Here is a 17,929-nt window from a genome sequence, read left to right as displayed (position 1 = left end):
ACTTAGGCTTTGTTTTGTTTTGTTGCAAGTAACATAAGCCCCAATTCAAATTGGCTAACAGAATAAAGAGGATTCATTGTTTACTTCAATATAAATCCCAACGAAGTGCCAAGACTGTTCTTTACCCCATTTATTTACTCTGCTATTTAAAATGTCACTTCTTTCTAAATCTATGATCTAGTCATGGTCATAAAATGGCTCCAAGCTACTGCTATCTGGATTGCAGTCTTTCTCACTTCACGCCCATGGAAGAGCATAGGTTTCTGTTTCAGAATTCTCAGTAAGATTCATGAAATTCACTTGGATTGTACTGGACTGTGCTTCATAGTCCCTGCTGATGGAGACCAGGGGAGCAGATTATGTCAATTGGCCTAAACCAATAAGCACCCCCCTCTGGAGTTCAGAATCCCCTTAGCTTCCATCCAAGCACATGCAGTATGTGGGTAAAGCTAAAAGTCGGAACTAAAATCTGAGCACAGCTTGCAAAGCGAAGGGCGAACACAATGAAATGGGGAGAGAACAAACAAACGCCCGCTACATTGGAAAGGTATCGCAGAAACTGACAGACTGGAAGGTACAACTCAGAGGGGGCAGTGAATGTTGCAGCAGTTACTTGGGAGAAACACGACCAGGCAATGTGCATGTTGTCTTGTCACTGAGCAGGGACCAAGAACTATGGGATGATTCTTGAGATGGCCGAAGTGGTTGGAAAGAAAAGCACTAAGAATTACTGAGCTTACAGTTGCTGTTAGCCAGACAGTTGAGCTACAGAAAAACATATCTGTATAAGTCACAGTTTGATCAGCTGCAATTAACAAAACCCTCAGCTTTTACCATTTACCAGCATTTAATATTTAGTCACATGAGTATGATCACTGGGCCCTATTCTACATTGCTTCTTGGGTCTTTATGTCCCAACAGTTCTGGGATTCAGTACCTCCACCATGATCCAGAACTCTCAGGGCACCAATGAGTTAGAGCTTTTTTCACCAAATCTCCTGGACCACCCACAACTTCTTGATAACAAGTCATGGGAAGAGATCTAACCTGACTAGAAAAGTCAACTCAGGAATGATAAGAGTTTTGTCATTTCCCTGCAAGTCTTTTTATTGTATGTTTTGTCTAAAAGCTGTTAGTTTTAGAAGTGCCATTATGATGGCAATAGTCAAGGGCCTATCAAAGGGGGGGTGTGGGTAAGGGAGTAACAAGAGGTTTACAAAAGAAAACACATAGCTGGTTTATATGACATGGGGGCACTAAGGCTCAGACTAATGAACTGGAAGACAGCACTTGTTAATACAGAGGGTTTATGAGGTGGAAGAAGGAAGATAACTCAGCTGGGAGCTCATAAAGAAATGGAGAAGGTTGGAGTCAGCAGCTGAATTTGAGGAAAATATATTTTGTGCCGATTCATCTAACTCAGCTCTGCGAGGTATGTTTACTAGGTGCTCCTCGATCCTGAGACTTTGATGCTTACAAATAAGGAAATGTTAGGTTAATGACCCCCCCAAATGCCTGCAAGCTATATTTCTAACAGTTGATATTTTCCTGACACCTGAGTCCAACAGTTAACACTGCAAAGCACTTTCCGCATGTGCAAAGATCGTTGGTTCCCCAACCAGAAAGGTTTCTAGACAGTAGAGACCTGAATTCATAGACCTGTCACTAGCCATTCTTTTTATTTGACACTCTTTTTTTTTATTGCTGTTTTATTTCTAGGACTTGGAACACAGTAATGGGTTACTTTAAAGGAGATGCTATGTGTAAGCTTTGGAGCATTAAGCTTTATTGCAACCTGCCAACACCATTCTACTGGAGAGCTTTGCTTTATGACCTTAGTGGTGAGAGACATGATTAGAATTTAGAAAGCTAGAGAATTGAACAACATTTACTTTGAAAGCCTAGGACATGACTTAATTTCAGCATAGCTAAAATACAGCACCAAGAAAAACTTGTAGAAACCCACATGCTGGTAAGTTATAATGCTTGGTTTCAACTGATCTGGCTAAGAAGAACTTCAAGGAAGGCATATGAAGCTATTTGAAAGACATCTATGTCTCAGTGGGTCTTTAGGACAGTCATAACAGGAAAGGGATGCTTCCAGTTCTCTTTCTTTTTTTATCTCTTTTCTCTGGTGCTCCAGGAGGAGCACTCTGATTGGCTCATTTTGGCTGAAGTGTCAGCCTCTGGACTGTGCATCAAATCACTAAGAAAAGATGTTAAAATAAAGATATTCCATGCTGTATATCCTCAGGTTCTCATACACTTGGCATGGGGCAGGGCTCAGGATCAGTGTTAGTTTTTACTGGCTCAACAGGTAATTCCCAAGAGTACCTTTAGACCAAACAACTGTGTGACCACGGATATTGTGACTGATGGTCTACCCCAGAACCACATGGTTGGAATGGGGAGAAGAGAAGTATCCCCCCCAAAACAGAATATTATTCCTGCCAGTTTCAATGTCCAGACAAAACAATAGCTGCTATATATAGAGACTGGCAATGGGGGATCATTATAATTGAGTATTTTAAGGAGGTATCAGAGTATCTAAAGCAAACATTATAGCCTGAAGCTATTGAAAATAAAATATACTGTAGCTGCTTGTCTAGCTTGAAATTATATTGTTGTGGAAGAAAAGACAGAGCTACAGTAGCACTGGGTTATTCTAGAGCAGTGATTTTCAACCAGTGTGCCAGAAGAACATTTAAAACATGTAATACCTGACTATGTAGTCAGGGCCACTGACCTCTTTCCCCTTATATGGTCAAATAAGAAATGACAACAGCCAATACAACAATAGCTTTCAAGTGTGAATGAATCAAAATTATGTCTACGTTTTTTGTCAGACTGGCAAAATGTGTGTGTGTGTGTGTGTGTGTGTGTGTGTGTGTATGCCACAAAATTTTAGTAATTAGTTTATGTGTGTCATGAGATGAAAAAGGTTTAAAATCACTGTTCTAGAGGAAGCTATGGCTGCAAATTCAAGGGCAGATTCCATTGATATACTCAACATGCTTAAAAAAATACATTGATAATTAGGTATGTATACATGTTGGAGATCATTTAATAAGCCTATCCTTTAATACAGATATAGCCTCATCCTCTCCCGGCCCCTGCCCCCCACACATACACAGGAAAGCAGATCCGTGTATTTTCCAATTAACCTAGCCCTACAATTAGAGCCTCCAGTTATACCAACATTGACATCTTAAAAAAAAAAAGAGACCCAGATAAATGTATTTATGTGTGTGTGTGTACTTTATAATAAATAATAATATTGAGTATCTAAGAGGTCCTGTGAAGTCTTTTAGGCACTTTACAAATGCTATTTTTATTTTTCACAACAATATTTTAAGATAGATGTAAGTATTCCATTTATTATGGAGAAAACGTAGGCATTAATAGATTAAGTAACTTGCTGAAGATCACACAGGAAGTAGCTGATCCTAGATTCAAAATAAGGTCTGAGTTCAAAAACTGTGTTATTTTCTACTGCTTATACAAATTTATGCTTGTTTCATAAATCTTACAATACCTTCCACCAAACTATTAAAAGTGATCAAAATTTAACATATTAAATGAATATCCTTGTTTATTTCTAAATGTGCATGTATCTATGTGCTTATACACATATACATGGACATATATTACAAATACTTCAAATATACACTGATAATTGAGTATGCATAAAGTTTGGAATTCATCTAAGAAACTTATCTAATATTAAAAATAACTTAACTAGAATGGGATTGCACTACAGCTGACTACAGAAAAACTGAAACCAAATCAAGTATTATTGGGACTCTGATGTGTCATTTCTGTTGTTATTAATAGAAAATGGCTAAAGAGACTCAGAAAAAACAAATGAGAAACCCAAAGTCTCTACATTATTTGAAGTAATAAACCCTTAATTCCATTTGAATTTAGAAACTTTCATCTTTATGAAAATTCAATAATGTGAGAGAAACAAATTGGGCTTAAGTGATTTAGACATCCAATGATGTTCTAATTAATTTGATATCTGGATGAATATAGAGAGTATATCAGTAGACCACTTTCATGAATCACCTGGCAGTTCACAAACACTGTTTTCAAAATTCCCATGTTACCCACCTTATACCCAAAACTTGGTTCATCTCTAGGAATTTGCAGGGTGTAATAAATCAATCACATCCCTCTACTGTATAAATCTGTTTGTTTTAGCATGGGTTAAATAATAAGTAACAGAAGTCAATGATTTATATTTGGGAAGAGGGCATAGATCTTTGATTTTTTTTAATTGTAAGAAAATATCCTTGACTTGTCAGACAGAACATTTGAATAGTATCACATGGCTATACATTTTGCAGCTGTCAGGAAAGCACCCAAATGTTCTTTCTTTTTTGAAGGCTGGGGGCAGGCATTGGAGGAGATGGCAAATAGTCAGAAAGTCACTTCAACATCACTGCTAAATCCTAGTCATGCATGTTGGTCAGGGTTATGAAGGCATGATAAATCTATTATCAACGCTGGGTCTACTAGTTTCTCTTGATATAAATCTTAGTGGAGGTACATAACCTAATCACTTCATAGGTGGATAAGCAATAAATCACTCAGAGGCAATGACTTTATTACTCAGCTACATTTGTTACTGTCATAAGAGCCCAGAGTGTCAAAAGAGACTTGAAATATCACAGTTGTCCATCTCTGAAAGTCCCAGATTATGTTAACAAAAGACATTTGTTGGATTATAGTCTAGGCCTCTTTGACTTCTCTGCTCTCTCTGGCACTTTCCCATCCCACAAAAATCAGAATCTGTTCTTCTAACATTTCTAATATATTTTGAATCATCTCCTACATCAACACTGGCAAAATTTAACCATTGATCATATGATGTAAAAGTGATACCTGTATCATCTCCTGAGTTCTATGAAATGTATACCCAATATCACCAAATGATCTTTTTGAATCACAATTATGATGATGTCACTTTTCTGGTTAAAATTCTTCAAAAGTTCTCCACTTACTTCACAATAAAATTGAAACCTTTCTGTTTATTATCCAAGGCATCTCTGTGCTCAGACCTCTCCATTTCTCTAGCCTGGTTCCTCTGATTGAGCCCTACCTCAAAACTTGAAGTGCAGTCACTCTGAACGATGTGCAGTTCCATGAGCATGTTACTTTTCTATGGGGCCTTTGACCATTTGCACCCACTGTTCCCTGTCTCAGAGGCCACCTTCTTTCACTCTATTTCCCTTAGCTAGCTTCTTCTCATCTTTCATAAGCCAGCTCAGGTGTCATGCCCCAGGGAAGTACTCCATTGTGGGTCAGGTATCCTCAGCATTCTGTTCTTCATGGCTTCTACCTATTTGCTTTTCTGGGTCCTCTACCAGACTATAAAATGCCGTGAAACAAGGACTGTGGCCAGTGCTTTTGTCCAGTAAGTGCTGAACAAAAAAAGGTACATAAGACATTTGTGGAATTCCATGTGCAGCAAGTAGTCAATGCATTGAACAATTCTGACATAGAGGAGGAGTAATCAACTTGTCCACATATCGCCCAGTGGCTCTCCCTTTTCTTCTCATGTCATCTTGTTAGGATAAAGAACACTATGATAAAATTCCTTCTATCAGGGAATTCATAGGTCAGTGGAAAAGACAGATTTTATTCATCATTTAATGTAAGAGTTTTCTACTGATGTTAATTTATGAAAGGCCATCTTGCCCAAGAAGGAAAGTCAAGAAAACTTGGTGGATATGACAGTTGAGCTTAATTCTGAGGGCAGTCTAACTCAGTGGCAATGAACTTCAGGTCTAGTGTCTGTTGTGCATGGGGCTGAATTCTAACTTCATCTCTTACTAATATTACCACTTTTGACAAGTGATTTAATTTCTGAGCCTCAGTGTTCTAATATGTAAAAAGGAGGTAGCAATACCCAATTCATAGAGATGTTACAAAATATCATAGAGATTAAATGTAGAAAAAAGTATAAGCTATAAATTCATATAGCAATGACCATAACTTCTTCATCACTGAATGCCTGACATCTAAAAAAGAAACTGAAAAAAACAAAGAACATTGGGTATAAAAGAAGTTATTGCTAGGTTAATGTACACTGTTCATTGAGACTGGGAAACTGTGTTTTTAGTAAGCTTCCTCAGTGATTCTGACAAATAACACTATGAGAAAAACCATGTTAATACACAGAAAATGTTAAGAATAACATCTATGCATGCTGTTCTAAATTTTTACATAAACTCGTTTAATCATCACAAGGGCCTTATGAGGTCATTACAAAATCTTTAGCTTTGTTTTCAGATGTGGAAGTTGAGGCACAGAAAGAAGTATTCGGCTCGAAGTAACTCAACCAGTAAGTGATAGAGTTAGGGTTCAAAAGCAGGCCATGCGTCTCTACTTCACTGCACTTGCAGAGGGAGGGCACAGGCGTAATCCATTTGTGAGCCAAATAGTCCCTGCGTGCATATCAAATTCCTCCAGACACTGTTGGAGGTAGGTTGACTATAGAAATGACTATATATTTAAATGTAGCATATATTTAGGTGGAGGTAGATGTTAACACTGTAAATAATAAATAGATAAATAATATACATTTCAGATATTGGTGAATGCAATTAAAAGATAAAACAATGGAAAGGACAAAACATTATGTGAATGTTAGTGCTAATTTGAATATGGTGCAAAAGGGAGATTTTTCTGAAAGGCAGACATTGGAACAGATATTGAAATACTGAAATGACCACATCATGAAAAGATCTGCAGAGAGATTTTTCCAGGGAGGTGGAATAGCCTATGGAAAGCTTAGAGGTGGGGAAAGCTCAGCTTTTTTGAGAAATGATGAGAAATGCAGAGTGACAGATATTCAGAGTTGGTGGTGAGGGCATAATGTTGCAGAAGTAGGGGTCACATTGTATAAGTCCTTGTCAATGATGATGATGATGATGAGTGTAATGATCGCCTTTTTATGTATTTATAAATGTATATTTTGCATGAGAGTTTTAAGAATAAAAGTGGTATGATCTGGTTTATAGTTTTTAAAAAATCACTCTGGCTACTTTGAGGAGAAAAGTGGGCAAAAGTAGAAGCTATTACAGTGGTCCAGGCATGGAATGATAACTGGTTTGGACCAGAATTCAACAGAACAGGTGGCAAGATGTAATTGATTTTGAAATATATTTTTATGGTTGTACCAGCCGGGCTTGCTCTGGTTGCTGAGGGAAAATGTGCAATTAAGCAAGATGCCTAAATGATTTTTTTTGGCCCGAATAATAAGAAAAATAATGGAACCAATTAGTTAAGATGAAGAATATTAGGCTAGAAGCAGATTTGGCCCTAAGTGTAGGGAGTGCAGGAAAATCATAAATTCTTTTGGGAACACACCAGAGATGCCAACTAGACAGCTAGCTGTTCACATTTGAAGTGCAGAGGAGGTCAGGACTTCAGATTTGGGAATCACCAGTTGGTAGTTGGCATGTAAAGCCATGAGTCTGGATGAGATCACCTATGGAATGGGGAGAGATTGAGGTCTGTGCACTGGACTTCTGGATTGCTCCAACATTTAGAGTTCAACCCAGTAAGGCGACTGAAAAAGAGCACTGATGAAGTGGTGAACCAACAGGAGAGTGCTTTGTTTGTGAAGCCAAGAAATGAACACAAGTATTTGAGGAGAGAGGCAGTGATTGCTGCATCAAATGCTGCTAGAAATCAGAACTGAGAAGTGATACTTGTATTTAGCAAGATGAACCTCTTGAGACTCTGCTAGGGATGGTTTTTAGGGCTATTGTGGGGATGCGAAGATGAAATGGGTTAAATTTAAAAAATGAGATAACAGAGTTGATAAAAATAGACAGTTTTCCTAGTTATTTGGAAAAAAAATAGAATAGTAAGGAGTAAATGGGAGGGGAACTTTGGGTCAAGAGACTATTATTTTTAAGATGAGAGATATTACATCAAGTCTATGTTAAATTGTATCCAGAAAACAGTGAGAGAGAAACTGATAGTGCAGGAGTAAGAGGAGAAAACTGCAGAAGCAAAATCCTTAAATGGAAAAGATACAGAGTCCAGGTCACGAGAGAAGAGCTGACCTTGGAAAGGAGCAGGGAAATGTCCTTCATTATAACAGCACACTAGCAGACCTGGTGATAGCAAAGTAAGGTGGTTTTCATTTGAGTGTTTGGATTTTCTCTAGGACATGAGAAGAGAGGTCAAAAGCTGAGTCAGAGGATCAATCAGGGAGGGGGTATTAGAAATCTGAGAAGTACAAATAAGATGTGAAATTGTTGTCCCAGAGAATGATAAAGTACTTTTTATAAAGAAATGTATAAGAATTGCTAGGGTGTTGTGAGGGTCCGTTTGAAATCAATAGTACTAATTTTAAAGTGAGATGAGTGAGTACTTCTGTAGCCAGGTTCAGATGCCCGGGCGCTGGCCTGGAGTAAGTTGTGGATGAACACAGAGAAAGAAGGGAGAGAGGAGAGAGGGGAGAAGGGAAAAGGAGAGAAGAGAGAAAGGAGAGAGGAGAGAGAGAGAAAGGAGGAAAAGTGTGGAGTATATGAGGAGAATTGGAACACGTGGGAAGTTAGGAAGGAGGGGAGGGCATAATGAAGGGTGAAAACCGAAGGGAAATGGTGAAATCAATGATTCAACATCCCAATGGGGCTGAAGAATTTTGGGGGGTACTAGAATAAATGGTAAACACAAAGAGGAGGTATTGTTCAGAGAAGACAATGTTTAACATAGAGGTTTGGAAAGAGGGCTGGAATGAATGGCAATGACAAGATTTATTAGCGTATAACAGAAACCCGAGGGCAGGCACAAGGGAGGCAAAATGTCAAGCTAGATCAGGAAGCAATTAAGTGGCAGAACCCAGACTAGAACACCCAACTGTTCAGACGCCTGCTGCGCATTGTAGCTCACACCAACATTAGCTTCTCAGTATTTTTTGAACTTATAAAACTGGGGTAACTAAATGGTGGTATATTTCAAAATGTTTTATGTATGGAGTCTGAGGAGAGAGAAGGGTTGGTCTCCTGAGTTTGAGATGTGTGCGAAAGGCCCCTGTGTACAGAAGGGCCCTCACTTGGTGTAATGCTCTGCTGTGGCCATCTTTTAACTCTTACTGTGTTTTAAACCACGGCACCACATTTTCATTTTGTACTGCGCAACACAAATTATGTAGCCAATTCTGGAGAGAAGATTAGTAATTTAGAAGGAAAAATATGTTCTTTTTTCTCATCTGGGCTAATTTTCCACAAGCTTCACTTTTCTCCATTTAGCATGCCATGAAAGTTTTATCAGAGTTCATAATGGAAGTTTTAAAGTGCCCATCTGTTAGACACTTAACTTTCAATGTAAATTTCCTTTTAAAACCACTCACACTTAATAAAAATTAGGCTGAGCATGATAAATTCCCTGACTCAGGAAAGTGAAAACTCAAAAGAAAAAATATATTTAAGTGTAGGTCTAGAGTGTAAATTCATACTTGAATAATAGCTTAGGACAATACGCTTTCATTTTTATGCCTTATTATAAATATAATATATGTTTGTTACAGAGAGTTTAGGAAATAAATATAAGTAAAAAGATGAAACAAAAAATCACCCAAAAATCCTCAACAAGAGTTAACCACTTTTAACATTTTGGTGTACATGCTTCTAGGCTTTATGTATGTATTTATAAATGTATATTTGCATGTATATACTTGTTTATGCTTATTGGAATATATTTTAAATACCATTTTAAATATTTATTATTAATTTAATAACATGTAATAGTCTACTTACATCTCTATCCTTATAATTAAATATTTAAAATACTATTACAATATAATTTAATATGATTTTCTATTATATGGAAATAAAATAATGTATTATTAAACAGCTGTGTTTTTAATTCTTCACTGTTTTAAACAATACCAATATGAATATTCTTTGTGTATTTGTATGTTTCAATAAGTACAATATCTGGGTAAAAAATGGATGCATATTGGGTTAATGCCTTTTGGTCATTTTTATTTTTTTTTTTGTAGGTCATCTTTGGTCTTTCTCTTACTGTTTTTGTAAATTATCTTTACATACTAGGGTTGTGTTGTAAAACCTTGGCATGGCCCTAACAGCATATTTTCATTTCTAGAGATCTGTAGGGTTGCTATGTTTTTCTCCATAGGGGTGTTTTTAGAATACATCATTTTTTTAAACTTAAAAATGTGTTATAATGTTAGCTATAAAGACAATATTAATATCACACAAATGAAAATATTTTTGTAATGTATTCTAAAATGTATGGGAAAACATTAATAATGAAAACAATAGGAAAAAATACTGCACTAGCTCACTGAACATTTGCCTTTCCCACTCATTTGTCCAAATCCTGGCAATCAATGCAAGCTATATACCGAACGTTCTTGTTATTTGCTCTTTTTGTCACCATTCCTTCCACTGCAAGAATTTTGTTAATATTCTCATCATGAGTCCTGTTGGAAACTTCTAGGGTATGATATACAACTGTGCAATTTCACAAGACAACCCATTAGGTTGCAGAATGCGGAAAGCAAGATTGGGGTTTTGAATTGTGATATTTTGCTTACCCTCTCCAAAGTAATTTCTTCAAACTCATATTCAATTTCTGTCCCATTGACCTGTAAATAGAAAAAAGAAAGAGAATGATTAAAGATATAGAAAAATAAAGACAGCTTCATTTTAAATAACATTTGGGCTTAAGTTTTATTCTGGCTATGATTAAACCACATTTTCTTGGTGTTTGTGATTATATTCTTTTATCCAAATAAAATATAATCCAAGCTATTTTAAAATATATGAGTCGTCGTCGGCAGCCGTCCGTCTCGAGAGACGATGGTGTAGCTTCTTAAGAGTCCATCTGGACCGCCGAGAATGGCTGTGCAGTCCGACTCGGGAGTGACATGGTAGTATCTGTCTCCTCCCGTGTTGAATCGACATCTTGCGATGACGCTGAAGCTACAGAGCCTGGGCAGGGTAATATGGAGGGTCTGCTGTTGCCCATGCAGCAGACCCCCCCTCTCTTCGCAGCTGAAGGGTCCAAGGGAAAGACGGAGTCGATACAGCTTGGCTTCAGGTGCGCCGCAGGAGTTGCCGGTGTTGACTACAACGTCAAACCGCCTTAGGGACTCCGGCTCCGGATTTTCTGTCGGGGTTTACTCCCTTAGCCTTTCCCCTGAAGAGGTATGCCGCAAGGCAGCGGAGGTTTTTTGGAGTCAGAGTTTTCCTTCTCTGATGTACCCTGACTGGAAGATCGAACCAGCGACACTTAGCTCGCAGGCTGACGCTCAATCCACTGAGCTAAACCAGCCAGGGCTTAATATATGAGTAAGACTCTACAAAAAAGAAATAAAAGCTTATTGCATCTCTCAGAATTTTATAATATTTGGGGGAGAGAGAACAGCACAAATATGTATTGTGAATTTACAAAGAATAAACTATTTAGCAACAATGTTACAGTTATAAGAAAAATATTTCCTAATATATTTTAAAATTTCTATGAATGAATACTAAAATATGATGCAAAAAAAAAGTTTTAAGGGCAGCACACCACATATCACTTTTTGATGTAAAACATCATTAGGAATGACCATGTCAGATAAGAAATGCCTTTTCTTTATTGACTCAGGCCAGGTATCCATTCCTATTATCCTCTTGTTATATTTATTAGGAAGCCCTGAACCATATAGCCATGCCCATGTAGCTCAGGTGTAATCATAAAAGGGCAAAGTAGGACATGGTTGAAATTCTTAGTGAGACACTGTTTTAACCATCCAACCAGCCCTTGAATTGATTTGAACTTACAGAGAGAAATACATTTTTCAATATAGCCAGGCAACATAAAACATATGCCTTAGATTTCAACAGATGTGCATACAGAATATATAAAGATCTGCTTTAAAATAATACAACAAATATTTAGTTCCCATTCTTACCTATCACTGAGACCTTTTGAGCCAGGCAAAACTTTGAAGCAAAGAAAATTTTGAATTCCTAGTTTCTTTTTTTCTTATATGTGCCTCAACAACATCAGTAGAATTTAGGAATCAACAAGAGAGACTAATTTTTAACTACAAAACTGTCATTTTTGTAGGGTTTTAAGTTCAGTTGACTTTCCCTTCTTTAGAAGAATTTAAGCATAGTTTTTGCAGACTGAGAGGTCTATGGTGCAATGAATAGATAGTCTAGTAGAGAGCCTGGCAAGAATGAATTGATGAAAAAAGAAAAAAAAAAGAAGTGAATGAACTAAGTACTCCTCTTCCATAGGGAATTGGGATGTAGTAACATCAGCTGAAGGTGTAATTATAACTATAATCAGCAAATACAAAGAATGACAATAGACTGCATTTGTGTGTGTCTGCCAGCCCCTTTGAGCATGTTTTTGATTTTCTAATTACATGAGCTAATTGGCGAATCACATTTTATTGTGTTACCACATTATCAAACAGCCCTAAACCAAATTTGATTTTCTGGGCTTCAGCAACTTAATGAGTCATAGAAGAGGATTTGATGAGGTTAGAAAGTGCTAGTAGCTTTATGGAGGTTTTTGTTCTTCATGAGTAAAAATACAAAACAAAATTCAAATTGCCTGTATGGGTGTGTTTTCATATTAATTCTTTTTGTTTGTTTTTATAACTTTGTTGGATTAATAGAGGGAGGGCAGAAAGAGAAGGCTGAATTAATGTGATATGCTTTCATTCTCTCAGCAGGGCCCCTGGAAGCTTTTCTTTGCTTCACTGGTTCCCTAGAGTAAAGCCCTTCACAATATTGAAGAGCAGCAAATGGAGAAGAAAAAAAAAAAAAAAAAACTTCAAAGAGAATGAAACAAGCTTTTGATAATAAAATCTAAAGACTTGGGGTAAAAGACATTCTGTTATGTAGTGCTTAAAAGACAAATATATTTTAGTGGCATATGTTGCATAGTCGTGGTCTACAAAAAAACTGTGCTTAACATTTCTATGACTATATATGCTGATTTTAGATCCTAGAAGCATTATATATACACATCCTAATTAGTATTTGAAAGTTCCCTGGTCAGCTCAATGAATTACTTAATGGGTCTTCTAGTTTTCAACCCCCCAAAGTAGCGCCATTTGCCTAATTTAATAGTACCCAAGACATCTTCCTATGATGGGGCAATGCCATCTGGGTTTGGGTGTAACCTTGCTTTTAAAAGAAAGCATCCCATGACTACAATATAATTTAGTAAAATTAAAATGTGTGAAAGGTTTTTAGCATAGGTGAAGCAATATTTAACCTTTAACTGAGAAATTTAAATCATGGTATCACAAGAGCCATTGTGGGAGTTCAGGAATGGCATTTAAGAGGTCTCTTGTCACTAGAACATGATCTATGTTTTGCCTACGGACCCCTAAGACAAGAAATCCTACAAACTTCCTTGGCAAAGACCATGGAGGAAAGGATAAGATAGAAGAACTAAGAATACTTCCATTTAAGACATTCATAAAAATTTAGTGACTTTACAAATGAGTATACCAATGCAATCTTCTTCAAATATTTTTCCACATTTATTTAGAGGAGTAGCTCCTTATTAAGTGGTAAAGAGACAAGATGTATGAACAGTAATTTCTTCCTAGACATAATTTTGTGTATTATCAAGAAAAGAAGCAAACAAACAAACAAAACCTCCATTATTTTCTGGGGGTTTTATAGGTAATTCATTATCTTAACTTGCTTGGTGGTCTCACTCTACCCTCCCATCAGTTTACCAACTCATGCCTTTCAATTCACAAAGTTCTCTTCCTAACAAGAGTTTTACCAAATAGTGTTTTTTGCTCTTCTTGATCAATAATATTTCCCCTGATATCTAAGCACTCTAGGAATATTCAATGTTCCTATGAGTTGGGACCTGGACTGCTGTATGATGAGGGCTTCTGTTTTTCCAGCCCTGTCCCCAACCATCACTTACCGTCTCCTCTCCACCTCATGATGAGAAAAGAGACAGGGTTGGCAGTTTTGTAGACTTGGAGGGCCAATAAAGTGGATGAAATTTCCCAGTTTTGAAAAATCTGTTTTTCTTCTAATACATGATTTTTCTGAACTGAATGGTTCTGTGGTGACAGCTGGTAGGTTTCTATGGTGGCCAGAAAAAGCAAATTAATGCCACACATTGTCCTGTACTGTTCTGGGCATGTAGCCTTGCTGGCATCCTAGGGAAGTTAAGTCAAGAGAGTGACCCACTCAAATGTAAGCTTGGTATTTAAAATTTTAATTTCCTTAACTTTGAATGCTTTACATGTTTGTTTTTTTCTTCCTCTACTCTGACAGCATTGGTTAATTTCACTGCCCTTTTATTTTCTTCAGTGCTGTAATAACCTCATATCTGAATGATAATATAATTTGATTTTGAGATGTATGTTTATCTCCTGAAAAGAGGTTTTTCATATATTACACATGTCAATTATTCCATATTTTAGTGTTTTTTAATTGAAATTTTAAGTAATGATTTTTCTAATTTTTTTGTTCTTTTCGAAATTTGTAATTTTATTGAAGCTAACAGCATGTTAAAATCTGGGATGAATAAATTTTATACATTTCCATATCACATGTATTGTAACGAGAGCTGGAACAGGAATATCAAAGCTTCTGAAGACTAAACACAATTCTACTCCATGAACAGTTAGTGAGCATACATGATGTGTTACATGGTATGACAGGGACTGAGAAAATAAAGATTTTCAAGCTATACCCCTCATTGTTAAGAAACACACAATTCTCAAAGAGCACCAAATGCAAACATATTAAGGCCTCACGGAAGTGTGATATCCAATATACAAAACAGAGAGGTGGACTAGAGCCGCACTGTTACCACATGCAAGAGCTATACAGATCTATTTACTTTTGGTATATTTCTTTGAGAAATTCTGTGACTTTAAGCAGAGGACATATAACAAAACCAATTTTAGTATAGGCTAATTAGTATCACATCAATGTCATAACAAAACGATGTTGAATAAAATGACCTTCTGTTTATAGATTTGATTCCTCAGTGGCATAGTACATAATTAATAATGTACTAATTTTGCCCTTTATTATAAGTAATTATGATATAAGAAACACAGTTTTTCTCTCATTCTGTTCTAGGTACTTACACTGTAGCATCTTCTTCACAGAGATCTTTGCTGCAAACATTTTTATGGCCTAATTAATTGACTGAAAGGCAATTTTGCCGCAAAAAATACCTGGCTGACAGTTGGGGTGTTTTTTGTTTGGTTGTTTTCATTTTTCCATTGAGGAATCAATGAACCAAGCATGGCAGACTTAATGTATTTAAGCTAGTTGTCAGTTCAGTTTCATTCCATCGAGGAAGTTCTTACAGCTCCTCCCATTTTTATGTATATAAATCTTAGCTAGCTCTTCCACTAGTCAGTAGCGTGACAAGTGGATAGGTGCTGGTGGTCTCAAATAGTTAGCGTTTCTTCCAAATGAGGATTATTTATCCCAAGACTTGGTTTCTTATATTGAAACACACAACCTCGGGAAGAGAAAGAGAGGCTGAAGGCCCTCTTTGCAGTTGCAGATTTAGTTGAACCCACATTTCCATAGAAAAAGAAAAGTGCAAAATAAAATCAGTTATTTGAGAAGTTTTGTCATGAATCTATACTCATTTTAAATTAAATTCTCTTAAATTTTGTTTTTCATTTTTTAATTTTATTTTGTCCTTTTTAATGTCTCTCTCTTATTTGTTGTGGTTTTATCCCCCGCCTTTTTACAGCAAAATTGCCTTATAGCCAAATAGTTATGCAGCAAAAATGTCCACAGCAAAGATGCTTATGGCCAAAATACTGGACACCCTCTGAATGTCATAGTTATAGTAAACTATAAAGCTGCTGTTGGACTTTGGGAGAAATGTGATGATCATTTAGACTAAGGGGATCTTGTTTCTATAGCCTCTTGACACTCCCAGAGCAAGACAGGGCCCATGTCCCTGCTTTATCTATGGCAGCAGCAATTAACACAGTGTCTAGTACTCACATTCACAGAGACTATGTGAAAGGGGAATTAGAAAAATCAATGAATCAATAAATAAGAATTGTTGAATGGGTAACACCTGCTGCTCTCAAAGAAACTCTGCCTGCTAGTTGGGGATGCAGTTACCACAGGCTCCAGGCCTTTCACCACTTCCAGCTTAGATATCTTCACCTCTGAGATCAAATCAGCTCTTCTCAGGGGCCCTCACTGCACAGAGCCACAGCCATCATCAAATGGGCCAGCAAGTCTACACACACACACACACACACACACACACACACTTGTGTTCCTCTTACTTAGTATCTTGTCAATATTTATCTTTCTCTCCTATTGGAGGACCTTTTACAACAAACATGTCATGATGTTTTAGGTTCCTTACACTTGAGTCTCCTTTGTGTACTCTTATGCTCACTGGTAAGAACACAAGTTTCAGAGTAAAAAGAAAGACACAGATTTGAATCTTAGTCCCAATATTTATGAGATGTGTGAAGGTAGGCAATTTCCTTGATCTCTGAAAACTTCCTTAATTCTCATGTATTGAAATATTTTCCCCATATGGTCATAGAGAGGATTAAATTAGATGAATTATGTGAAATATTTAGCACACATTTTAAGTGATGAAGAGGTTTAAACTATTATATCACACAATCCTTTTTATGAAATTGTTGGGAAGAATAAATAAGATTACACATTATTAACTATCTGGCACATGGTGTTGTGTTTAACATGGAGAGAAATTCTGATTAGTTATGGATTGCCAATCTATAAGTGCCACATGATTTACTTGATCAAATATTAAATGTTTGCTTATTTCCTCAACAATATAAAATATCATTTAAGCAAACAAACTTTTTCTATGAAATCTACTAAAAACCTTTTCTAGCCCAAACACTTCTTTCCTGAACTCATTCAAAATGTACTGACTTGTGGATAAGTATCATCTTAGCTTTTTCTCCAAAATCAGGTTAGTGTGGCCCTCACTCAGAATATTACTTCAGGTGGACTTCCTCCTGATCTTCTGCCCACTCACTCTTGCACTTTCCTTTGAACATTCTCTTGCCAAGTCTTGACCATTATGTTGCTCTGCTACTGACACTTACTTCACTAGAGCTGCTCTTGTGGCATTCCTTATGTCACCATCTCATGAGGGCAAACATTGTATAATATTCATTTTTGCTTCACTGTAGCTTCTGATACCATGCCTCATTCATAGGCGATCTCCAGAAGAATCATTAGAAACAAGTAACCCAAGAACTCCAAAAACTGAGTTGTCATTAAACTATTTTCCATCTTCACATTAGTCAGCCCTTAACCACTGCTGTTCTTTCCTATGAAATAAAGCTTCAATTAATCCCTCCATCCCAGGAAAATTTTTACATCCATGCATTGATAATTTCTAATGTAAATAATGAATTAAAGCATTAATCTGACATTCACTGAGCATCTACCAAGTGTAGATAGAATGATAAGCCCTAGAAATATAAAGATGAATGAGATGTGGCTCTTATCCTCAAAGACTCAGTCCAGCAGAGAGACAAATGAATGGAAACATGCAACAAAGAGAACAAAGAGATATGGGTGTTGTGATAGTTGCCTGTAGATTATAATAGCTGTAAGGGGACACAGGGGAGGGAACAGTTGGTTTCATCCAGAGTCAGAAAAGGCTTTATAGAGAAGGTGGCATGAACTGAATGTTTTCATGGGCAGGTGCTCATCAGAATGAGGTGAAAAGAGACAAGCGTACCCAAGACATAAGCAGCAGCATTAGCTATTCATCAGAGTGCTCTGCTGGAGAGAACACTGGGCTTAGAGTCAGAATATCTGTATTTTAGTCTTAATTCTTTGGTTTTACATGCTGGTAACCTTGGGCAGAGCATGGTGCTTCAATTCTTTATGCAGACAGATGATTTCTGAGGTTCCTCCCA

The 17,929-nt window shown here is 36.8% G+C and overlaps 1 protein-coding gene across 3 annotated transcripts in view; it reads right to left on the bottom strand.

Annotated features, from left to right (window-relative positions):
• DLG2 (discs large MAGUK scaffold protein 2) overlaps positions 1 to 17,929 on the bottom strand; it is a 725,256-nt gene that overhangs the window by 629,195 nt on the left and 78,132 nt on the right. For all 3 annotated transcript variants that reach the window (XM_090265790.1, XM_090265791.1, XM_090265792.1), the window contains exon 3: positions 10,583 to 10,633. In XM_090265790.1, coding sequence (XP_090121916.1) covers positions 10,583 to 10,633 — 51 coding nt within the window. The remainder of the gene's footprint in view (positions 1 to 10,582; positions 10,634 to 17,929) is intronic.

The sequence above is a fragment of the Furipterus horrens genome, unplaced genomic scaffold (assembly GCF_987537825.1).
Source record: "Furipterus horrens unplaced genomic scaffold, mFurHor1.1.pri manual_scaffold_2, whole genome shotgun sequence".
NCBI classification, from domain to species: domain Eukaryota; kingdom Metazoa; phylum Chordata; class Mammalia; order Chiroptera; family Furipteridae; genus Furipterus; species Furipterus horrens.
Note: the sequence above shows the minus strand (reverse complement) of the source record. Positions and strands in the feature narration are given on the sequence as shown.